This window comes from Eleutherodactylus coqui, chromosome 1 (genome assembly GCF_035609145.1).
Source record: "Eleutherodactylus coqui strain aEleCoq1 chromosome 1, aEleCoq1.hap1, whole genome shotgun sequence".
Classification (NCBI taxonomy): Eukaryota; Metazoa; Chordata; class Amphibia; order Anura; family Eleutherodactylidae; genus Eleutherodactylus; species Eleutherodactylus coqui.
The window spans coordinates 235,246,008-235,271,087 of NC_089837.1; the positions used below are offsets into that span (position 1 = coordinate 235,246,008).

Here is a 25,080-nt window from a genome sequence, read left to right on the forward strand (position 1 = left end):
CAGTAAGCTGTTTATTTTGTTGACTTCATAGAAGCAAACACAAACCCATGTACAGCAGGGCAATTCTGCTAGACTGGATATACGCAATTATATTCCACAATTAGATTCTAGATTCGACTCTAAAGTAGACTCTAGATTCCACCCGATTCAATTCTAGATTCGATTTTAGATTCGATTCGAGATTCCATTCAATTCTATGTTCAATATTCGATTCCATTCTAGATTCGATTCAATTCTAGATTCGATTCAATTCGATATTAGATCAGATTCTGGATTGGATTCTAGATTCATTTTGATTCTAGATTCCATTCGATTCTAGATTCAATTTTAGATTAGATTCAATCCTAGATTCGGTTTTAGATTCAATATTCCATTCTAGATTCGATTCTAGATTCAATTCGAGATTCAATTCCATTCTAGATGCGATTCCATTCTAGATGCGATTTTAGATTCCATTCTAGATGCAATTCGATTCTAGATTAGATTCTAGATTCAATTTTAGATTCGATTCGATAGATAAGATCCTATGCAGTGAGAAATAAGTAACCATCCTACATAGCCTGCCTCCCTCTTCCTTTAATCCACACATCCTTACCAGGGATGGACATATTTCTGTAGATTTTAGTAATTACACCCAGGGCTGTGGAGTTTAACCCATTTAGGACCTACAGGTTTAGAGCCGCCGGTTCTAGGGGGTCTAGAGCCGCCGGTTCTAGGGGGTCTAGAGCCGCCGGTTCTAGGGGGTCTAGAGCCGCCGGTTCTAGGGGGTCTAGAGCCGCCGGTTCTAGGGGGTCTAGAGCCGCCGGTTCTAGGGGGTCTAGAGCCGCCGGTTCTAGGGGGTCTAGAGCCGCCGGTTCTAGGGGGTCTAGAGCCGCCGGTTCTAGGGGGTCTAGAGCCGCCGGTTCTAGGGGGTCTAGAGCCGCCGGTTCTAGGGGGTCTAGAGCCGCCGGTTCTAGGGGGTCTAGAGCCGCCGGTTCTAGGGGGTCTAGAGCCGCCGGTTCTAGGGGGTCTAGAGCCGCCGGTTCTAGGGGGTCTAGAGCCGCCGGTTCTAGGGGGTCTAGAGCCGCCGGTTCTAGGGGGTCTAGAGCCGCCGGTTCTAGGGGGTCTAGAGCCGCCGGTTCTAGGGGGTCTAGAGCCGCCGGTTCTAGGGGGTCTAGAGCCGCCGGTTCTAGGGGGTCTAGAGCCGCCGGTTCTAGGGGGTCTAGAGCCGCCGGTTCTAGGGGGTCTAGAGCCGCCGGTTCTAGGGGGTCTAGAGCCGCCGGTTCTAGGGGGTCTAGAGCCGCCGGTTCTAGGGGGTCTAGAGCCGCCGGTTCTAGGGTTGCAGGTTTTACAATCAAAGTTTAAGGTTCTAGAGCCATATATTCTAGTCGCAGGTTTTAGTGTTTTAGAGTCACAGGTTTTAAAGTTGTAATCACAGGTTTTAAGGTTGTAAAATCATAGGTTCTAAGGTTTTAGTTATATGGTCAAAAGTCATAGATTTTATAATTGTAGGTTTTAAAGCCGCAGGTTCTAGAGCTGCAAATTCTAGGGTTCTAGGGTCGCAGGTTCTAGGGTTCTAGAGTCGTAGGTTCTAGGGTCACAGGTTTTAAAGTTGTAATCACAGGTTTTGAGGTCATAGGTTCTAAGGTTTTAGTTATATGGTCAAAAGTCATAGATTTTATAATTGCAGGGTCGCAGGTTCTAAGGTTCTAGGGTTCTAAAGTTGCGGGTTCTAGAGTCGCAGGTTCTAGGGTTCTAGAGTCGCAGGTTCTAGGGTTCTAGAGTCGCAGGTTCTAGGGTTCTAGAGTCGCAGGTTCTAGGGTTCTAGAGTCGCAGGTTCTAGGGTCGCAGGTTCTAGGGTCGCAGGTTCTAGGGTCGCAGGTTCTAGGGTTCTAGAGTCGTAGGTTCCAGGGTCGCAGGTTCTAGGGTTCTAGAGTCGCAGGTTCTAGGGTTCTAGAGTCGCAGGTTCTAGGGTTCTAGAGTCGCAGGTTCTAGGGTTCTAGAGTCGCAGGTTCTAGGGTTCTAGAGTCGCAGGTTCCAGGGTTCTAGAGTCGCAGGTTCTAGGGTTCTAGAGTCGCAGGTTCTAGGGTCGTAGGTTCTAGGGTTCTAGAGTCGCAGGTTCCAGGGTCACAGGTTCTAGGGTTCTAGAGTCGCAGGTTCTAGGGTTCGAGTCACAGGTTCTAGGGTCGCAGGTTCTAAGGTTTTAGAGTCGCAGGTTTTAGGGTTCTAGAGTCGCAGGTTCTAGGGTCACAGGTTCCAGGGCTCTAGGGTCGCAGGTTCCAGGGTCACAGGTTCTAAAGTTGTAATCACAGGTTTTAAGGTCATAGGTTCTAAGGTTTTAGTTATATGGTCAAAAGTCATAGATTTTATAATTGCAGGGTCGCAGGTTCTAAGGTTCCAGGGTCGCGGGTTCTAAGGTTCCAGGGTCGCGGGTTCTAGGGTTCTAGAGTCGCAGGTTCTAGGGTTCTAGAGTCGCAGGTTCTAGGGTTCTAGAGTCGCAGGTTCTAGGGTTCTAGAGTCGCAGGTTCTAGGGTTCTAGAGTCGCAGGTTCTAGGGTTCTAGAGTCGCAGGTTCTAGGGTTCTAGAGTCGCAGGTTCTAGGGTTCTAGAGTCGCAGCTTCTAGGGTTCTAGAGTCGCAGCTTCTAGGGTTCTAGAGTCGCAGCTTCTAGGGTTCTAGAGTCGCAGCTTCTAGGGTTCTAGAGTCGCAGCTTCTAGGGTTCTAGAGTCGCAGCTTCTAGGGTTCTAGAGTCGCAGCTTCTAGGGTTCTAGAGTCGCAGCTTCTAGGGTTCTAGAGTCGCAGCTTCTAGGGTTCTAGAGTCGCAGCTTCTAGGGTTCTAGAGTCGCAGCTTCTAGGGTTCTAGAGTCGCAGCTTCTAGGGTTCTAGAGTCGCAGCTTCTAGGGTTCTAGAGTCGCAGCTTCTAAGGTTCTAGAGTCGCAGGTTCTAGGGTTCTAGAGTCACAGGTTCTAGGGTTCTAGAGTCACAGGTTCTAGGGTTCTAGAGTCACAGGTTCTAGGGTTCTAGAGTCACAGGTTCTAGGGTTCTAGAGTCACAGGTTCTAGGGTTCTAGAGTCACAGGTTCTAGGGTCGCAGGTTCTAAGGTTTTAAAGTCGCAGGTTTTAGGGTTCTAGTCATAGGTTCTAGGGTCGCAGGTTCCAGGGCTCTAGGGTCGCAGGTTCTAGGGTCACAGGTTTTAAAGTGATCACAGGTTTTAAGGTCATAGGTTCTAAGGTTTTAGTTATATGGTCAAAAGTCATAGATTTTATAATTGCAGGGTCGGAGGTTCTAAGGTTCTAGGGTTCTAAAGTCGCGGGTTCTAGGGTTGCAGGTTCTAGGGTTCTAGATTCGCAGGTTCTAGAGTTGTAGGTTCTAGGGTTCTAGAGTCGCAGGTTCCAGGGTCACAGGTTCTAGAGTCGCAGGTTCTAGGGTTCTAGAGTCACAGGTTCTAGGGTCGCAGGTTCTAAGGTTTTAGAGTCACAGGTTTTAGGGTTCTAGAGTCGCAGGTTCTAGGGTCACAGGTTCCAGGGCTCTAGGGTCGCAGGTTCCAGGGTCACAGGTTCTAAAGTTGTAATCACAGGTTTTAAGGTCATAGGTTCTAAGGTTTTAGTTATATGGTCAAAAGTCATAGATTTTATAATTGCAGGGTCGCAGGTTCTAAGGTTCCAGGTTCTAAGGTTCCAGGGTCGCGGGTTCCAGGGCCGCGGGTTCCAGGTTCCAGGGTCGCAGGCTCCAGGGTCGCAGGCTCCAGGGTCGCAGGTTCCAGGGCCGCGGGTTCCAGGTTCCAGGGTCGCAGGCTCCAGGGTCGCAGGTTCCAGGTTCCAGGGTCGCAGGCTCCAGGGTCGCAGGTTCCAGGGTCGCAGGTTCCAGGGCTCCAGGGTCGCAGGTTCCAGGGTCGCAGGTTCCAGGGTCGCAGGTTCCAGGGTCGCAGGTTCCAGGGTCGCAGGTTCCAGGGTCGCAGGTTCCAGGGTCGCAGGTTCCAGGGTCGCAGGTTCCAGGGTCGCAGGTTCCAGGGTCGCAGGTTCCAGGGTCGCAGGTTCCAGGGCTCCAGGGTCGCAGGTTCCAGGGCTCCAGGGTCGCAGGTTCCAGGGCTCCAGGGTCGCAGGTTCCAGGGCTCCAGGGTCGCAGGTTCCAGGGCTCCAGGGTCGCAGGTTCCAGGGCTCCAGGGTCGCAGGTTCCAGGGCTCCAGGGTCGCAGGTTCCAGGGCTCCAGGGTCGCAGGTTCCAGGGCTCCAGGGTCGCAGGTTCCAGGGCTCCAGGGTCGCAGGTTCCAGGGCTCCAGGGTCGCAGGTTCCAGGGCTCCAGGGTCGCAGGTTCCAGGGCTCCAGGGTCGCAGGTTCCAGGGCTCCAGGGTCGCAGGTTCCAGGGCTCCAGGGTCGCAGGTTCCAGGGCTCCAGGGTCGCAGGTTCCAGGGCTCCAGGGTCGCAGGTTCCAGGGCTCCAGGGTCGCAGGTTCCAGGGCTCCAGGGTCGCAGGTTCCAGGGCTCCAGGGTCGCAGGTTCCAGGGCTCCAGGGTCGCAGGTTCCAGGGTCGCAGGTTCCAGGGCTCCAGGGTCGCAGGTTCCAGGGCTCCAGGGTCGCAGGTTCCAGGGCTCCAGGGTCGCAGGTTCCAGGGCTCCAGGGTCGCAGGTTCCAGGGCTCCAGGGTCGCAGGTTCCAGGGCTCCAGGGTCGCAGGTTCCAGGGCTCCAGGGTCGCAGGTTCCAGGGCTCCAGGGTCGCAGGTTCCAGGGCTCCAGGGTCGCAGGTTCCAGGGCTCCAGGGTCGCAGGTTCCAGGGCTCCAGGGTCGCAGGTTCCAGGGCTCCAGGGTCGCAGGTTCCAGGGCTCCAGGGTCGCAGGTTCCAGGGCTCCAGGGTCGCAGGTTCCAGGGCTCCAGGGTCGCAGGTTCCAGGGCTCTAGGGTCGCAGGTTCCAGGGCTCTAGGGTCGCAGGTTCCAGGGCTCTAGGGTCGCAGGTTCCAGGGTCGCAGGTTCCAGGGCTCTAGGGTCGCAGGTTCCAGGGCTCTAGGGTCGCAGGTTCCAGGGCTCTAGGGTCGCAGGTGTCTCGACTAGACTTAATTCAATTCTAGATTTTATTCTATTCGACTCTAGTCATGGGTTCTAGAGTCACAGGTTCTAGAGTCGACTTTAGAATCTAGAGTCAAATCTAAAACCCCAGAACCTATGATTAGAGTTGAATGGAGTGGAATCTAGAATAGGGTCGACTCTAGGGTCTAGATTCCATTATAGATTCTACTCGACTCTAGAATTGAGTCGAATCTAGAATTTAGGCAAATCTAGAGTGGAATCCAGACTCGAATCCAGAATCAAATCCAGTCTTTAATCTAGAATGGAATCTCGAATCGAATAGAGTCTCGAATCGAATCTAGAATAGTGTTGAATCTAGAATCAAAGAGGGGGAAAAAATGAATTTCCAGTCTAAATTCGATTTTTAGATTCGAATCTGGATTAGATTCTGGATTCGACATGATTCGAAATTCGATTCTAGAGTCACACGATTCTAGATTTGATTCCAGATTAGTCAAAATTTATTCTAGATTCGACTATTCGATTCTATTCAAGAATCCATTCTAGATTAGATATATTCGATTCTAGATTTAATTCCAGATTACATTAGATCATAGACTCGATCCTATTCTAGATTCGATTGATTCTAGATTTGATATTGGATTCGATTTGAGATTCTATTCGGTTTAATTGTAGATCCCATTCCATTCTAGATTAGATTCAAGATTAGATATTAGATTCGATTCCAAATTTAATTCAATTCTAGATTCGATTCTAGACCAGATTCAATTCTAGATTCCACGCTGGATTCGATTCTAGATTTGATATTCGATCAGATTCTGGAGTCGATTCAATTCTAGACCAGATTCGATTCAAGATTCAATTCTGGATTCTATTCTAGATTTGATATTAGATCAGATCCTGGATTCGATCCTTGATTCCATTCTGGATGCGATATTAGATCAGATTCTGGATTCCATATTCCATTCTAGATTCGATCCTAGATCCCATTTGATTCTAGATTCAATTAATTCTAGATTCGTCTAGACCAGATTCGAGATTCCATTCTGGATTCGATCCTAGATTCCATTCAATTCGATTCCATTCCATTCTAGAATAGAATCTAGAATTGAATCGGATCTAGAATGGAATCAGGCATGAATTTAAAATTGAATCTAGAATTGAATCTAAAATCGAATCTAGAATCGATTCGATTCCATTCTGGATTAGATTTTAGATTCAATTCTAGATTAGATTTTACATTCAATTTGATTCTAGATTAGATTGATAGGATCCTATGCAGTGAGAAATATGTAACCATCATACATAGCCTGCCTCCCTCTTCCTTTAATCCACACGTTCTTACCAGGGATGGACACATTTCTGTAGACTTTAGTAGTTACACCCAGGGCTGTGGAGTTTAACCCATTTAGGATCAGCCACTGTATATATACGGCAGCTGGTCCTGGGCTTAGGGGACCACCGATAGTAAAAATACGGCGGTGCTCTAAGTCACCTGCTCTGCAATCAGTCAGAGGCAGGAACGGGTTATCAGCTGTTAGGAAAACACTACATAGGAGTTTATTGCCAGAATCAAACATCTAGGCGCTTTGTTACTTGGCTCCTAGGTTTAGTCCACCCACTTGCAGTAGTCAAGTGCACCATTTTCCCACTCCAGTCCTCAGGAACCTCTAACAGGTCATGTTTTCAGGATATCCTGAGTATTGAATAGGCAATTATGGTCAGTGTCTCAGAAATTGCTACAAGTGTTCTCATTAGAGGATACCCTCAGATCAAGGCCTGTTGGGAGGACTTGAGAAGCATTGTTCTAATGAACAAGCCAGGCATAAACTTTTACTCATCATCTTGGCTTTTGGTTAAACTGCTGCCATGAGCCCTTGTACACAGAAAGCGTGAACTTGGTCATTTATATAATGAGAAAATTATCCACACTTCAGAGGATATTCATCACACAGACCAGTTCTTATTTCCATGGAAACTCAACTGTAAGAGCTGCTTGACCACAAAATATTTTACACAGCCAAACTGCAAGAGGCTAAGCGGCATTAATCCTCTTCCGCATAATTATGTTCCATTTCTCATTACTGCTTAGCCCGGCTTTCTCATGTCATGCGATATACTGGTTAAATTGAGGAAGGCATTACTCCGTCACAAACCTGAGGGGTAGTTTGTGCAATAAGTGAAGGCCAAAAATTGTCAAATTATTCCTCCTCAGGACCACACGGATCACAGTATATCAGCGGCAGCTTGTCTAAGCCTCATAGCTCCAAGCATGGAACATAATAGCCTACTTTACCATCTAATGCTGTTCTTACATGAAAATCTTGTCTTATAAATCTACCGTTTATTTTTTACTTCTTCACTCCTAATATCGCCTGCAAGCACGGAGATTGTGGGAGTGTGCACGGTCTTGTAACAGACCTGGCTGCCAGTATAGCTTATGCTAATCCCTTACACTTTCCCGGAGAAGATGGTTGATGGTCCATAGCACATAAGAGGGGAGGATCACATAAGCGTACATTTCGTTATTGCTAACCATACACTGTTGAAAGGGTAGCGGGAGGCACACGTCTTCAGCTTTTGTTTTTTTCATCTTGAGTTTTAAATCATGCTAGTTCGGATTTCTTCTACAGTTACAATTAGTCAACTGTATATCAGTTATAGCAATGCACGCTTTTGTTAAGGTGTTAACAAAACGGGTGAGAAGCCGATATCTTGATATGCACTAACATTTATGGCCTATTCCTTGAAACATCCTTACATAGCCATAGGATTAGTTTCCTTCTCAACAGACAAGAGCAGTTTTAGGAATCCCAGCTTAAAAGAAGAGCGAGTCACCTTGGAAACCAAGACATGTTCTGCAGAATCAAAAGCAGATTAGGCGGTACAGTGGAAGGGGAACATCTTTGTTGTCTTGACAGAGCTGCTGACAGTCACAGGTAGCTACCTAATCAAGCTAGAAAAGCAAGTATACACAAACCAAATGCTAACCGAGTAGAGCAAAGAGCATAAAAATAGAACCGGCCCTGCGACGTAGGCAGCGATGTACGCTGAGAACTGTACGAGATTAGCTGCCATGTACCATTTCTAATAGGCTCAGGCTGTCATACTGTTTGAGCTCAAGAACGAGAGATTTTTTTCTTCATCGGCCGCTGATCTCCACTGCTAAAAAAAACAAAACCAAAAAATAAATAAATGGGTTTTACTCAAAAGGATCTTTTCATGGAGGAGCAGTAAACCTCCCAGGACCCTCTCCTCTAACCTCAAAGTCAACCTTAAAGGGATTTTTAGATTTCATGTAAATTAAAGCTTATAAATTGCTGAATACTAAAATTCTGCAACCTTTTACGTTTCATTTAATTTCTTATTTTCAGGGTCTCTGCTTGCTCTCGGTAAATGGCTGGACAGGTTAAGATCTATTCTGATCATGTCTAGCACAAAGTTAGAGTAAGGCGGATCAGCATGCGAGACAATCTTTATACTGTGCCAACATATTCTGCAGCACTTTACAAATCAGAAGATGGGTGTAGAGACAAAAATCGGACATTACGGAGAGTCTTAAACTAGTAAGCAAATTAAACAGTAGGAGTAAGCTTACAATCTATGAGGAAATAGGATGCATTACATGTGGTAACATTTTGGCTGCTTCCTTCAACATGGAAGACCTGCTTTAAAATAAATTAACATCCTTGCAGTGTAATTAAAGAAAAAAAAAAGTTTAGGTGAGATTTTCTTCTTTTTGCTGGATCTGAATTACCTATGTGATACTCCTTCCTAGAGACTGGTTGCAGTCAACAAAGACAGGTAATCATATATTTGGCAGGCACCTTGCTACACTCCTCAGGAGAACTTTAAAATTAATATGGGAAGGGATGAGCAAAAGATATGGATGAACTCTTTCTACATCAGATGGCCAAGCTCTCCAAAAAGCATGACAGCGATTATGTGAGATTTTATCAATACAGACATTTGTTGGGAATCTCTCTCAGGTAAAAGTAATGGATCCAAAAAATTCTTATCCGCTCTTGCTGACAACTTTATCTCCCAAAAGGTAGAAGAGAAAACCAGGGGATCTGCTACCTAATTCTTACCAATAGGAAGGAAATGGCTGAGGAAGTAAGGGTGGCTGGGACCTTAGGAGGCAGTGATCATGCTATCCTTGAATTTTGGAAAAAAGGGGAGGGAGATCTGAAAAAAACTCAGATCTCAAGGTTGGATATCAGAAAGGCAGATTTCAATGAACTCAGAAAGAGGGTAGAAAGGATCCAATGGCTGCATGTTCTTAAGGACAAAAATGTCCCAGAAGGTTGGGAAATATTGCAAAATGAGAATCTCAAAGAACAATCGTTAACAATTCCTAAAAGAACGAAGAGTTGGAAGTATTAAAAGAAACCAGGATGGATGAACACGGGAAGGAAATGGTTGAGGAAGTAAGGGTTACAGTGATCATACTATAACACTACAGATATGAGAGAAAGGTTTTTAAAAAGATCTACGCAAGTTTGGACAGTGGGCGGTAACAGAATGGTATTTAACAAGGAGAAATACAAAGTTTTACATCTGGCAAGAAAAATGGTGGTGGTGGTGGGGGGGGGGGGGGGGGAGAGGGGGGAAGCACTTACAAAATGGGAGGAAATGAGCCAAGTAGCAGGACATGTGAAAAAGACTTGGGTATACTAATAGATCACAGACAGAACATGAGTCGCAGTGTGATGCAGCAGCAAAAAATTTTAAGATGTATGAAGCAGCGATTCTAGATGACGTGAGGCAATTATCCCCCCTCTGCTATTCCTTAGTCAGACCTCATCTCGAATACTGTGTCCAGTTCTGGGCAATCCAGTTTAATATAAAGAAAAAAAAAAAAACCCACGACACTGACAAATTGAAGTTCAGAGAAGAGTTACCAAGATGGTAAGCAGTCTGCAAATCATGTCCGATGAGGAACGGTTAAAGGATCTGGGAATGTTTAGCTTGCAAAAAGAAGGCTGAGAGGAGACTTAATAGCTGTCTACAAATATCTGAGGGCTGTCACAGTGCAGAGGGATCAGCCCTATTCTCATTTGTACAAGGAAAGACTAGAAGCAATGGGATAAAACTGAAAGGGAGGAGACACAGATTAGATATTAGAAAAAAACTGACAGTGAGGGTGATCAATGAGTGGAACAGGTTGTCTTTAAAAACAGAGGCTGAATAGGCATCTGTCAAGGATGATTTAGAGAATGTCCCATCCTTTGCAAAAGCACATTTTGTGTGTTTTGCATCAAAAACAGCTCTATCTGCGTATATAGGGGTGAGCATAGAATTCTATAAACATTGGGCATTAGACATTTATATTTATGTTCCACGGGCGTGATCCAAAAATTCATCCACCATCATTTATAAAGATTCTGCAAACCTGCATAATATTCGTAGGACATGATAACCTTAAGGCCCCCCCTCACACAGGCGTTTTTGTACTACGTTTTCAGCACTGCGCTAAATGCTGTAGAAGGCTCCCATTCATTTCAATAGGGCTGCTCACACAAGGCTGAAAAATGCACTGTCTTCAGCCCTGCGCTTTGGCAGCGATGCATGTTCTATTTTTGGCCGTTTTCAGCGCCGTGTTGCCCATTAAAATGAGCAGTGGTTTCAGCACTGCTGAAAACGTGGCATAACTTGGTACAGCGCTTTTGGCAGCACTGAACGCTCTAGCTACCACTGCCCGAGTAAAAAAAATAAAAAAAATTCAATACCCACCTTATAGGTGATGTCGCTGTCCCTGGCAGCGCTCTCAGGACTTGTCAGTTGTATGGGAACTTTTTCTCTGGTGACAGGGATTTAAAATCCGTGCCTCCAACTAGAGATTGCTCTGATTGGCTGAGCGCAGCTGAGTGACAGCCCACTCAGCCAATCACAGCCAGCGCTGGATGCGTCCAATCACAGCTATTCATTAATTGAAAGGCTGTGGACTGGACACATTCAGTGCTGCTCTGATTGGCTCAGCCGGGTGTCGCTCAACGGCGCTTAGCCCATCAGAGCAATCAGCCGGCTTCACAAGGTCCTGATAGCGGCGCCGGGGACATCGACCTTACCAGCCAGGTGAGTATTGATTTTTTTTCCTTTTAGCAACCTTGGCTGCGCTTTTAGCTGTGCTGAAAACACAGCCAAACGCTGGCATAACGCATGCCAGCACTGCTGAAACCGGTAGTAAATGCCACGTTTAAAAACGCTGTGTGTTTTTGCAAACGCCTGTGTGAAGAAGGCCTAAAGCTGCCCGCCCACAGATGAGTTGTCATTGCGAGATCCGTGGCGAGAGGGATTAAAAAAAAAAAAAAAAAAAAAAAAAAAAAAACACGCACAAAACGCTTTCCATAGGAGAACTATGGAAAGCGCAGCCCAATGTCCAGACAGGAGAATCATAGTGATTCTCCATTGCATTATTCAAATTGTGGCATGACGCGGTTCTCCACAGTGAGCCTATCATTTAGATAGGCTCATTGCGGAAACCTTGCAGTGCTCCCCCCAGCGGCAGAATATCGCTAGCGAAATTCTATCCTGCCCGTGGACAGGCTGCCTATCTGAAAGCCAACGTGCAAGTTACAGCACAATAAATTGCAAACCATACTATTGCCTATATTATTTCTACCAGAAGAGTTTTGTTTATGAAAATTTAATAAAGACCTTTTTTTTGTGGTTGCAGCTCTAATCACTTATAGGCCTCATGCCCACGGCCGGGGCGGATTCTGACTGCGAAATCTCGCAGTGGAATCCGACCTGGTGCCCGGTCGGTGACCTCCAGAGATCCAAACTCACCAGTCTGGATCTGCCGTGAGTGTCACGGATGGCAAACATACGCAGTGCAGGGCATGACACGGATCTGCGGCGATTTCAAAATCGTTGTGGATCAGACGGCTTCCATTGACTGCAATAGTAGCTGTCCATGCTTTTTTTGGTGCGGAAAGGGAGTGAATTTCTTACCGAAAATTCCTTTTTCCCGAGTCATCCTGACGGCAGACATGGAGGTTGCACCTTGACCTCGTAGGGACAGGAAGCAAGAGACTTTAAAAGGCTCCTCCCGTCTCCCATTCACCAGTGTCTTCTAAATTACTTACATGGACATGTCGTGGTTAACCAAGGAAGATATTTATTTGCTCCGAAAAAAAAATAACATGGTTAGTTCCATTTGAACACAAACAAGAGGGTAGCTTACCCGGACATAACACAAGATAATATGCACAAATTTTCCGCATTAAAGGAAATGTCCAACATAGGAGCCTCTGGGCTACAGATTCGTGCCCGCATAAACGTTTATATAAACGTGTGAATTTTTGGGAGGGAAATACGTGCCGTCAGGATGACTCGGGAAAAAGGAATTTTCGGTAAGAAATTCACTCCCTTTTCCCAGCGTCATCCTGACGGCAGACATGGAGTATACCAAATTAACTCTTTAGGGAGGGACCACTGCCTGCAGGACCCTTCTCCCGAAAGAGAGAGATCGGAGGAGAGGTCCGCATTCGGCCTGTGATGTTTTGCGAATGTGTGCAGGTTGGACCATGTGGCTGCCTTACAGATTTGGTCCGGCGTCACCATAGCCCTCTCTGCCCAGGAGCAGGATACTGCCCTGGTAGAATGGGCCTTGAGTCCTTCCAGGATAGCGCTGTTGCAGGACGAGTAGGCCTGCTGGATGGTGGATTTTATCCAGTGGCTAATGGGTCTCCTAGAAGCCGCTCTTCCTCTGCCTGGCCCCTGAAATTGAACAAAAGACAGTCAGCCTTCCTAAAAGGATAATGTCTGCTCTGGGTAGCATAGAATGGCCTTCCTTGCATCCAGGCTATGGTAGTCTCTTTCCCTATCGTTTTGAGGATTTTGACAGAAGGATGGGAGAATAATTTCTTGCTGTCTGTGGAATTTTGAGGCTACCTTTGGAAGAAAAACGGGGGTCTGTTTTTTGTAGGACCCTATCGTCCTGGCTTAATAGGTAAGACGTCTTACAAGATAGGGCCTGGGGCTTGCTTACATGCCTTGCTGCTGTGATAGCTACCAGGAACACAGTTTTAAACGTGAGGAACCTAATCGGAATCTGATCGATAGGTTGAGGGGGTCTTTGCAGAGGCTTTGGAAAACTAGGTTCAGGTCCCATGGGGGAAGCTGTACTACAGCTAACTGACCTCATTCCTTCTGCCGCTTTCATGAACCTGCGGATCAGTCTATGATCCGCCAAAGGTTGGTCTAGAATGGCTGAGAGCGCTGCTACCTGTACTTCCAGGGTTCCTGCTCTCAGGTTTTTATCTGGAGGAAGTCCAAAATCTCCGCCACCAAAGTGTCAAGATTGGAGACCCCCAGCCCCCTCCAGGAGGAGAATTTTTTCCCCAATCTTATTATAAGTAGCTGAGGTTACAGGTTTTCGAACTGGCGTAGAGTTGCGATAACTCTGGAGGACAGACCTTGTCTTAGCGTCTGTTCCTCAATATCCACACTGCGAGGTTCAGTCTCTCTAGGTTGGAGCAAGGAACTGGGCCCTGCGCTAGAAGGTCCTTCCTGGATGGAAGGCAGATTGGCTCCGAGATGGCGAGCTTTAGGAGCACCGGAAACCATGCCCTTTTTCCCCCAGTGTTGGGTCATCAGGATCAGCGTGATGTTACTCTGCTGGACCTTCTGAAGAACTCTCGGGATCAGGGGTATGGGGGAGGGGGAAGGCGTACGCCAGACTGAAGTCCCAACTATGGGAAAAAGCGTCTAACCCCTCGGACTTGTCCCTCAGATCTAGGGAAAAATAGGCGGGACATTCTGAATTTTTGCTGCTCGCAAACAGGTCCACCTGTGGACTGCCCCAGGTTTCTGTAATGAGACGAAATTCCTCGATTCAGAGACCATTCCCCGGGGTCTAGGCCTCTTTGACTTAGAAAGTCGGCTGTCAGGATCTGGGATCCCTTGAGATGGACCGCTGTCAGGGACTGTACCGTGGACTCGGCCCATCGGAGAATCGGGGCTGTTAATTTCAGTAGGTGAAAGTTTCTGGTACCTCCCTGGTGGTGAATAAGTGAAACGGCGGTCCCGTTATCCGGGAAGATCTTAACATGCTCCCAGATGGCCCTAAGCTCTCTGAAATTTGAGGTCTAGGCACGCAGTGTCGGACCCCATTTGCCCTGGAGCAAACGCTGCCCCACTTGCGCTCCCCAGCCAGGCTGGCTTGCGTTGGTGACTACGGAGATGAAGGGCTCTGTCACCCATGGGGACTCCGCCTCTAGGTTGCCAGTTAACCGCCACCAGCGGAGGGACCTTGTGACCGCTGATGACACGGGCGTTCTGCGGTCCAGAGAGGTTGTTGCCCCATCCCAGTTGCCCAGGGTGGCTCTCTGTAGCGTCCTTGAGTGAGCCTGGGCCCAAGGAATAATGCCGATACAGGAGGTCATGAGGCCCAGGAGCCTCGTTGCGTCCCTAATCGTTATTTGTTTCTTCTGGCCGCATTTCTGTGCTGCCAGACTAAGTTTTTCCTGCCTGGGTGGAGGCAAAGACAAGATCTGAGACACTGAGTCTATCTGTACCCCCAGGAGGTCTTTCGCGTCTCAGGGAGAAGACTAGATTTAGGGAAGTTAACTAACCACCCCAGTCTCTGAAACAGGGAGATGATTCGGCTGGTATCCTCCTTGAGGATCTTCGGCGAGGATGCCATTACTAGGAAATCGTCCAGGTATGGGACAATGTTAATGCCTGCCACGTGGAGATGCGCCACCATCTCTGCGCTATTCTAGAGAATATCCTGGGTGCCGTTGAAATTCCGAGGGGTAGGCACTGGAATTGAAAATGGTGTACACGGCTGCCAATCCTGATGGCAAACCGCAGGTACTTGTGATGTTCCGACAGGACTGGGACGTGGTAGTACGCGTCCTTTAGAACGACGGTACTCATAAAGTCCCCTCTTTTGATCAGAGTTACTGCAGACCTGATGGTTTCCATCTTAAACCTTTTGTAGGTAATCAACCTGTTCAGGCCCTTCAGATTAAGGATCATCCGAAACTGTCGTTCGGTTTTTTGATCAGAAATAGGGGTGGGTAGAACCCCAAGCCCTGTTCTACTGCGGGGACCTGGACTATCGCCCCCATCTGTAGCACCTTAGAAATTTCATTTCCAAAGATACCCTGCAGGGCGGGGGATTGCGTGGGGGCCGGGAAAGCTCAACAGTCTGCCCCCCCCTGGTACTCGCCTACAGGGGAAGGGGTTGTTTTTGTCTTACTCCTGCCTCCTTTGGGGTAGGACCAGCACCCCGTCTTTCCTTTGCCTCGGTATGGCTTGAAGGATGGCTGAGGTTTGTGGGGAAATCCCGTTTTTGCTTGGTCCGGGAAACTGTGGGTCCTGTCGGTAGCTCTTTTTAGGATCTCCTCCGAGTCCGCGCCAAAGATGTGCTGGCCATGAAACCGAGATGTTACACGGCCTTCCTTTGGAAGCCGTATCTGCTTTCCATGTTTTCAGCCAGACCGCCTGTTGCTGATCTAAGTAGAGGCATGCATCCCAGTAACGTATCTCTAGGGGCCTTCTGTTTAATCTGGTCATCGAGTTCCCCAATCAGAGGAACATCGACCTCGCCACAGAAGTCGCTGCGATATTGGACTTCAGCGTATAGGCCGTTGTTTGCCAGGCCCATTTCCATCAAGGCGTCAACCCTGTCCATCGGGTCTTTAAGATGAGAGGAGTCCTTGAATGGCAGGGCTGTCTTTTTGGCCATTATGGCCACCTGTGCCTGACGCCGCGCGCGGCCGCACCGGCATGCCTGGAGGAGAGAGGCATCTGAGCCCATGGCCCGCCGCTCTCCCTGGCTGAAACCACTGCGCCGAGCTGTGGCAGGGGAAGGAGGGGACCCAAGGACCTCTGGTCCGTCACTCCGACCGCTGCGGTGGTGAACCCCTGTGGTCCGCCGTGCTCCCGGACCGTGCGTAGATGCTCACGTCTTTCCCCACAAAGCGGAGTCTCTCTTTATATTCGCAGGACAAATAGAGGTGTTTGTTCGCGCAGCCCACTCATACGTGATTACTTCAGGGTATCATTAAACGGAAACACTGTGCGGTTCCTTGGTCTGAGCCCGCCGGACACGGTGTCCTGTACGGATCTTGGCTCGACCACATCCCCTTGTATCCCTGACTGCTTTGATCAGGTCAGCCAGGTCCCCAGATGAGAAATAGTACTTTATATTCTCATCCCTGGCGTCAGGGGGACGGTCAAAGAGTTCGCCATTTGACAAGTTGCCCAGGCATTGCTCAAACTCTGAGCTCATTAGCGGTATGTGGCTCGCCCTTTTAGCGGCCCTTCCTTCCGCTGAGCTGGGGGGAGACTGGAAATCGATGCCCGGACCTCCTCTCTAACCAGGGATCTAATATCTTCCCTGAATGCGCCTGTTTATCCGTAAGGATCCTGGAGGTACAATCGGGGCATAGCGCTCTTTATACGCTTTGTCCAGTTTTTTTTTTTTTTTTTTTTTTTTTAAAGACACAGAGCGCCTTTTCTGTGTTTTTTCTTTAGGTCCTGTTTAGACCGAGTGGATTCACTGTCCTGCAGAATATACATGCATGCACATAAGGGAAAAACACACAATGCTGAATCCCTGAGCATAACATTCCTGCAACAAGTAACACTTACAGTTTGCAGGGCTTCCATCTCTGGTTCCTTTGTAGTCATGATGCAGAAACGCAGACAGAACCAGGTAGACAGATAAATCCTTCCCTGAAGGTGTGCTGTCAGTGGAAGCTTGTCGGGGGGGGTCTCTATTTTCAAATCTCCCGCTGTTCCGGGTCAGCTGACGGCGTCTGACGTCACCACGTCACGCCGCATCATTGGCTCCGCCCCCCGACGCCGCACGCGGCCGCGCCGGCATGCCTGGAGGAGAGAGGCATCTGAGCCCGTGGCCCGCCGCTCTCCCCGGCTGAAAAACAACTCCGAGCTGGAGGAGGAAGGAGGGGACTCAAGGACCTCTGGTCCGCCGCTCCGACTGCTGCGGTGGTGAATCCCGGGCGGTCAGACCCGTGGCCCGCCGTGCTCCCGGACCGCGCTGACTCTCCGGAGGGGAGATGAGAAGGGAAGCAGCCCTGTGGACCGTCAATCCCTCCAGTCAGCCTGCTTGGAAAAGGGTGAGGGGGGAAAACAGCCCTGTGGACCGTTCCCCCAGCTGTCATCCTGCAGCTCCCTGGAGGGAGCTCCTCTTGCATGTCCCTGTAGGGACAGGAAGCACTGGTGAATGGGAGACGGGAGGAGCCTTTTAAAGTCTCTTGCTTCCTGTCCCTACGAGGTCAAGGTGCAACCTCCATGTCTGCCGTCAGGATGACGCTGGGAAAAATTGCACGCTGTGATTCTCACCTGCGAGTGGAAAATTGCAGCCGATTTCCACTCGTGGGCAGGGAAGAATCTTTTAACATAGCAGGTCTATGAATGGACATTGCTGCGGAATTCGTGGCTGGCGTCTGGCTGCGAGTTCCTCAGTGAAAACCCGTCCGTGGGCATTGGGCCATATAGATATTCATTTTAAGCTTGGCATACATGTTTATAGTTCCCCCCCCCCCCCCCCTATAGAAACGACACTGGAAAAATTCAACAAATAGAATTTGCTGGTGAACACATGCCTAACTAGGAAACAGACAAGTGCTGGCACCTAGTGGTGAAGAGGGTTACAGTAATATTGTGCTCTCCTCTGTGTTCTAGCATTTTCATTTCAGATACCCGATCAGTTTCGGCTGAATACCAGGGGTCACATGACTGACATTACTATAAACAAACCATCTTTATTGTGCCCGAATCATATGGCTGTATGATTCAGGCACAATAAAGATGGATTGCATTTTAAAGGAGGTGAGTGAAGCTACAACCTTTGAATATCCAGGAGTGCTGCTCTATTACTATATTGGACTTTCGCGTTGAAGTGTGGTTCAGGATCCAGAACCATTGAATAGGAGCGTGCAGGTTCCGCCATTGTTTGCTTCCCTTGGATAAAAGGTATATTTGTGGGCCGCTTCTAATGAGTATGTGTACTATAAACAAACCAGTCCTTGGACTATCATTCTACTGTGTAAATTAGTACTGATATAACAAAAAGGTACATGAGCAAAATATTAAATATGCGTATATTATAACATAGTAGGTCATGCAACTTTCTAACTAAAGAATTAAAAACAGTAAAACGTAGACAACCCGTTTGTCAGCTTAGGTTTTTGACCCGTAAATCTAAACCTAATCTCAATCTTTCTATTCCCAGTGGTCCCTATACAATATCCCTCTTTTTTTTATTGTTTATATAGCAATATTTGCATAGCTCTATTTGCATATCTCTAACATTTTCTGCAGAGCTTTGAAAATTGGGACAGATATTCACAAAATGAGTCATAACGCACAGTATTAAAGGTTGGGAGGGGTAACACCAAGAAGGTGAGTGAGGAGACTTCTAAAGCCATCCATGCTCCTCTGGGAAATATATGCAAATAAGGAAGATACATATATTTCCCAGAGGAGCATGGATGGCCTATGTCTCCTCACTCACCACCTTGGTGCCTTCCCTAAAGAGTGATGTTACCCCTCCCTACCCAGGTCACAGGCCTCTCACTATCCAAGCCAGGATTCTACTGCACACTGATGAGTATGGATTCTGGCTCGAGTTTCAATTCCAAATCACTGCTCTATAGACCTGAATAAAGTGTCAGACATTGATTTGAAGGAATGCTGCCGTCCAATAGGTGGCGCTGCAGAGGTATTGTTCCATCTTCCTTATTTACATACACAGTATTGGGCCTCTTTTACATGGGCTAGAAAAGGCATGTATGTAAAGCCCCTTGGTTTCCAATGGGGTCTTTCACATGACAGATGTTTTGTATCCTGAAAGAATCCATTGTAAACCATGAGCATCACATACATTGCAACCAGGCAGTAAAGTGATCGAGTAACAGGCTGGGAGGGCTATAGACTACCGCCACTCACATGAACAGAGGATGGAAGATTCTGAGCGTGTGGTGGCCATTTTACATACACCAAGAGGGGAAAGAGGATGGAAGGGACTGTGGCAGGAACACTAAAAAGTAGGGCACCAGATATATTAACTACATATTCTGCACAAATGTTTTGAATTTTTTTTATTTTTACTGTAAACCTGAGCTGGCTTCTGGAATAAAACAGCCATTTTTTAATCTTGTAACAACCCCCATAATTTCTGTATATTTACTACCTCAGTCATGAGGCATTCCAATTTTATTAGGCCCTTGCCAACCAAAGAATGTGGAGGTCCTTAAAAGAATCACTGTTGTACTAGCAAATTAGGCTTTAAAAAAAAAAAAAAAAAAAGTTATTCAGAGGGGTAAAATCCTTACCTGATCTAAGGTGTTAGAACAGAGCTGGACGTGAAGGTTGCGACACAGGGATCAAGTGATTTGTCCCTTCTTTGAGCCCATTATGTTGTTAAAGGAGGCTGGCAGTCTGGCACATCTAAACTACTCGCCCTCTTCTCTCATAGTATCATAAAGTTAAAAGGCACCTCCAGGTTCAGCGGCTCAATGCAGGATTTACTACATCATCCCAAAGGCCTGTGTTTGAACACTTCCACTGAAGGAGAACTCACCACCTCCCGTGGTAACCTATTCCACTCATTGATCACCCTCACTGACAGAAAGTTTTTTCTAATATCTAATTTGCGTCTCCTATCTTTCTTTTCAGTCCCATTGCTTCGAGGTCTTTCCTTGTGCAAAAAAAAAACAAAAAAACCAACAGGGCTGATCCCTCTGCAGCGTGACAGCCCTTTCAGATATTTAGTCTCTTCTCATCCTTTTTTGCAAGCTAAACACTCCCAGATCCTTTAACCATCCCATTATGTCCAAAGAAGAAACACAGAAGTTAGATTGTAATGGGAGCTCTGTATGCAATTACAAGCATTGGCCACACAGGGGTCAGAGCAGCAGCTTTGGTTCCGTTCCCGTGCGTTGTGGTGCTGACAGCGAGTTTCCGATTAGCTGATCGGCCACAGTCCCAGGTGGTGGGCCCCAGCAGATCAACTATTAACGAGCTATCCATAGGATAGGTCATTAAATCGTATTTCCCTGAAAAACCACTCTAAGGAACTATAAAAAGGGTGATGTTAAAGACATGCATTCTTCTAAAAATGGTAGCTGTGTTTGTGTAGGTGGCATCACTGGTATAATTAATACATGAGAACCTTGGTATTAGAAGTGGCAAGAAAGAACAAATGACAAAAAATTCTGAAGGCAAGTAGAGGAGCAAGAGACACAGATCACAAACTAAAATGCTTTTATACAAATGCACAGAGGATCAGAAACAAACAAGGAGAATTGGAGCTCCTAACACAGGAAGAGAAATATGATGTCATAGGCATCACGGAAACTTGGTGGGATGACACACATTACTGGAATACAAGGCTTGAAGGGTACAACTTATTTATAAGAAACAGACCCAAAAAAGGGGAGGAGGTATTGCATTGTATGTTAGGAAGACATTCATCTCCACAGATATTCAAGCTTCAGAACGTGGTAGCTCTGTAAAACTGTTTGGTAAGAATACAAGAAGAGAACAGAAGGGACACTATTACAGGCATTTACAAGAGGCAGTCTGGACAAGCAGAAGGTATGGATGAACTCTTTCTACATCAGATGGCCAAGCTCTCAAAAAAGTACAACCTAGTGATCATGGGAGATTTTATCAATACAGACATTTGTTGGGAATCTCTCTCAGGTAAAAGTAATGAATCCAACAATTTCTTATCCACTCTTGCTGAGAACTTTATATTTCAGAACCTAATTCTTACCGACAAAGAAAAAGGTTGAGCAAGTAAGGGTGGCTGGGATGTTAGGAGACAGTGATCATGCTATCCTTGAAATTTAGATAACAAAAGGAGGAAGACCCGGAGAGAACTCAGATATTAAAGTTGGATTTCAGAAAGGCAGGTTTTACTGAACTCAAAGAGAGAAGGAAGGATCGAATGGCTGGATGTTCTTCAGGACAGAAATGTCCAGGTTGGTTAGGAAATATTATTATACTATAGAATGAGAAGCATTTAAAGAGACCAGGATGGATGAACACAGTACTTACACACATGCTAAAAATGAAGAAAAATATGGTTATGAAATGGAAAGAGGAATATCTAAAGAAGAATATAATGCGGTCTGCAGAAACAAACAAAAAAAGGAAAGAAAGAAAGTGGACACAGGATACTACAGGCCTGTAAGCCCGACTTGTATACCAGGAAAGATTTAAAAAAAAAATTAAAACAGCATGTATGGAAGTTCTTGGATAAGAATGGAGTAATTAGCCAGAGTCAGCATGGGTTTGTAGCAAACAAGTCATGCCAGATTAATCAAATTTCTTTCTTTTACAAAATCACCAACTGGGTCGATCAGGTAAATGCAGTACATATAGTATATCTTGACTTTAGTAAAGCCTTTGACAAAGTATCTCATACCGTACTTATTGAAGAAATTACCAAATATGGGATCAACAATGCAACTGTAAGGTGGATTCACAACTGATTGTACTCAAAGAGTGGTCATAAATGGCTGCACATCCAATTGGAAGACTGTATCAAGTGGGGTACCACAAGGCTCTGTCCTAGGCCCAGTGTTGTTCAACATTTTTATAAATGAACCGGAGGAGGGAACACTGATCAACTTTGCTGATGACACAGTTAGGAGTGATGGCCAACACTAAAGGATTTATCCCCCCTTAATGACGCGGCCCTTTTTACCCCCCGATTTTTATTATTTCCCCTTTTAAAAAAATTGTAACTTCTTTATTTATCCATCAATGTAGCTGTATGAAGGCTTGTTTTTTTGTGGGATGAGTTGTATTTTTCAATGGTGCCATTTAATGTACCATATAATGTACTGAAAAACGTTAAAAAAAAAATTCTAGTTGAGTAACATGGCAAAAAAAAAAAAAAAACGTCATTATGCCATCTTTCAGTGAGTCTTGTTTCTACGTCGCACAAACAGCAACAAAAATGACATGATAACTTTATTCTATGGGTCAGTACAATTACCACAATACCAAACTTGTATCTTTTTTTTTTTCAAAAACATTGAATTTTTGAAAGTTATTTTCTGCCGCCATCTTCAGCGCACAATAACTTATTTTTCCGTTGACTTAGGTGAGCGAGGGCTCATTTTTTGCAAGACATCCTGTAGTTTACATTGATACAATTTCTGAATACGTACGACTGTTTAATATCTCTTTATTACATTTTTTTCTGGAAGACAGGGTGACTGAAAAGTGCATTTCTGACGTTCTTTATTTGTTTTTCGGGCGACGTTCACTGTGCGGGGTAAATAATGTGCTACTTTGATAGACCGGACTTTTACGGATGCGGTGATACCAAATATGTATTTGCTTTAGGCTTCAGATTTTTTTCTTTTATTATAGATCTGGCAAAAAGTTAAACTATTGATTGATTTTTACTTTTTTTTTTTTTTACCCCCCCCCCCCCCCCCAACTAGCGATGCTTTGATCGCTCCTGCAGTATGAAGTAATGACTTAGCATTACATCATACTGTGATCAGACAGACAGTCTATCAAGCCACCCCAAGGGCAAGATGGCGAGACAGCCATGGGGCTTTTCAGGAGGATTCTGACTGACATGAAACCCATGCTGCTTCCTGCGATCTCACCGCGGGGGGAGCTGTACTTGACCCCTGAACATCGTTCGGGGGATTTAAATGCTACTATCAGAACTGACAGTGGCATTTAAAGGGTTAATAGCGGAAATCGGTCGCATGGCTGATTGCAGCTACTGCCCTCGGGTGTCAGCTGTAATAAACAACTGACGCCCACACTGTATGAAGAGGTCACCCTGCGATCGCTCTTCATACACACCCTATGCTGCATGACGTAAATGTACATCATATAGCGGGAAGGGGTTAAAAAGATCTGAACAAGCTTGAACAGTGGGGTGTGATTAACAGAATAATAAACAACGAGAAATGCAAGGTCCTACATCTGGGGAAAAGGGGAAAAAAAGCACATACAGAATGGGAGGAATTGAACTAAGCAGCAGCACATTTAAAAAAGACTTGGGTATACTAAAAGATCACAGACTGAACATGAGTCAACAGTGTGATGCAGCCGCAAAAAAGCCAATTACCTTTTCTGGGATGTATTAAGAGAACCATAGGAGTCTAGATTACATGAATTATCCCCCTCTACTCTTCCTTAGTCAGACCTCATCTGGAATACTGTAGCTTGATAATGTCTTATGGGCCGAAACGTAGCCTATCATTTTATAAAAACTATGGAGAAATAAAAAGGTTGCTTTTTTAATATTTACTCTGGTTTATGCTGCCACTACTTCTAATTTCTTCTGGAATGCATGGGGTCATTTGGCTCTGAGCTACTATAGTGGCGTGCATCTGCTTTCCACTTCACCCTGAGAAAGTAAATCTTGTGCGTGCTGCTGTATACCTTTTCTTTCTCTCATCTGGAATACTGTGTCCAGTTTGCGCCCAATTTAAAATAGACTGACATACTGGAGCAAGTTCAGAGAAGAGTTACCAGGATGGTGAGCGGTTAAAGGCTCTGGGAATGTTTAGCTTGCTATAAAGAAGGCTGAGAGGAGGCTTAATAGCTGTCTGCAAATATCTGAAGGGCTGTCACAGTGCAGAGGGATCAGCCCTATTCTAATTACACACAAGGAAAGACTAGAAGCAAGGGGATGAAACTGAAAGGGAGGAGACACATTAGAAAAAAACCACACCCACCCCCACACCCCCACACCCCCACACACCCCCCCACACCCACACACCCACACACACACCCACACCCACACCCACACCCACACCCACACCCACACCCACACCCACACCCACACCCGGAATTATTTAGTGAATGCTGCATTGGGCAGGCGTTGGACCCGATAGAATTCGAAGGGGCCTCCCAGAGTTAAGATTCCATGTACAAATGTGTTAATAAAGTGTATATTTGGGTGGTTACCTATGGAGCATTACTAAATCCATGAGAAAAATATTAATCAGTGTATAAATAACATTAGATTCATGCAAGGATACTTTTGAACAAAGTAGGCAATGATATTCAGACAGAAAACAGGGACTTTTTTACACCTACCTCCCACAGTTCATACACCTCCTTCTTCATATCATCTGGTAACAGACTAGACAAATGCTTCATGGCATCCTAAAAGGAACAACAAACAAAAATTACACATCTCTATAGTACTTACTGACTAATAAGGCCAGAGACAGACAAGCGTATTCTGGCTATATTTATACATCTGTAATAAAGACAAGAGACTCTGCCTGACTGCAGGTCTCCACACCCAAATTCTGAGTATTACAGACACCCATGCTGCTCATAGTTTGGGTCTGGAGGCTCGTGTTTAGGCAGAGTGTCTTTATTACGGATGCATAAATACGGCTCAAAAACGTCTTTCTATTATTGACACTTCCATGCAGCTTGCGCATACTCCTCTGTTACTGGGCCCAACTCTTTAAATCTGTGTTGAAATATGTAAGCGGATGGAAAGCTGATGGCTGGCTCGAAAGCTAGTTCACATACGCTCCTGAGATCCCGACTCTCAGATTTAGTTAGTGTTCAAATACCTCCTCTGCTATTTCTTTCCAGAGAAGTAATGCAACAATCAAAAGGACAGAGGAATCAATAGCTGCAATATCTTGACAATGAAGCACTATGGAAATAAACCACTTATGGGTGAAGAGATTGTTTTGCGATTTCGAATATGTTGAAATAGGATTCCTGATATGAGAATACCCCTTCAAACCATTAGTGACCAGATTATTTTGCGCCTTAATGACCAGGCATTTTTTTTCTAATAATCCTAACATTTTTATATTCTCGTAAACATAGCTGTTCATATCTTACTAATTCTTGGGTTGGCGATGGGGGGGGGGGGGGGGGGGAGACTACACTACTAAGTCTGTAGTTTTTACAGTGTCCACCGTACAGTATGAATGAAGTTAAAGGGGTTGTCTCGCGGCAGCAAGTGGGGTTAAGCACTTCTGTATGGCCATATTAATGCACTTTGTAATATACATCGTGCATTAAATATGAGCCATACAGAAGTTATACACTTACCCCCTCCGGTGTTGGCGTCCCCGTCTCCAT

At 46.2% G+C, this 25,080-nt stretch overlaps 1 protein-coding gene across 1 annotated transcript in view; it reads right to left on the bottom strand.

The window, feature by feature from the left end:
* Positions 1–25,080, bottom strand: part of HDDC2 (HD domain containing 2) — a 36,991-nt gene that overhangs the window by 6,126 nt on the left and 5,785 nt on the right. The window contains exon 4 of the mRNA XM_066606730.1: positions 24,064–24,132. Within this exon, the coding sequence (XP_066462827.1) occupies positions 24,064–24,132 (69 nt within the window). The remainder of the gene's footprint in view (positions 1–24,063; positions 24,133–25,080) is intronic.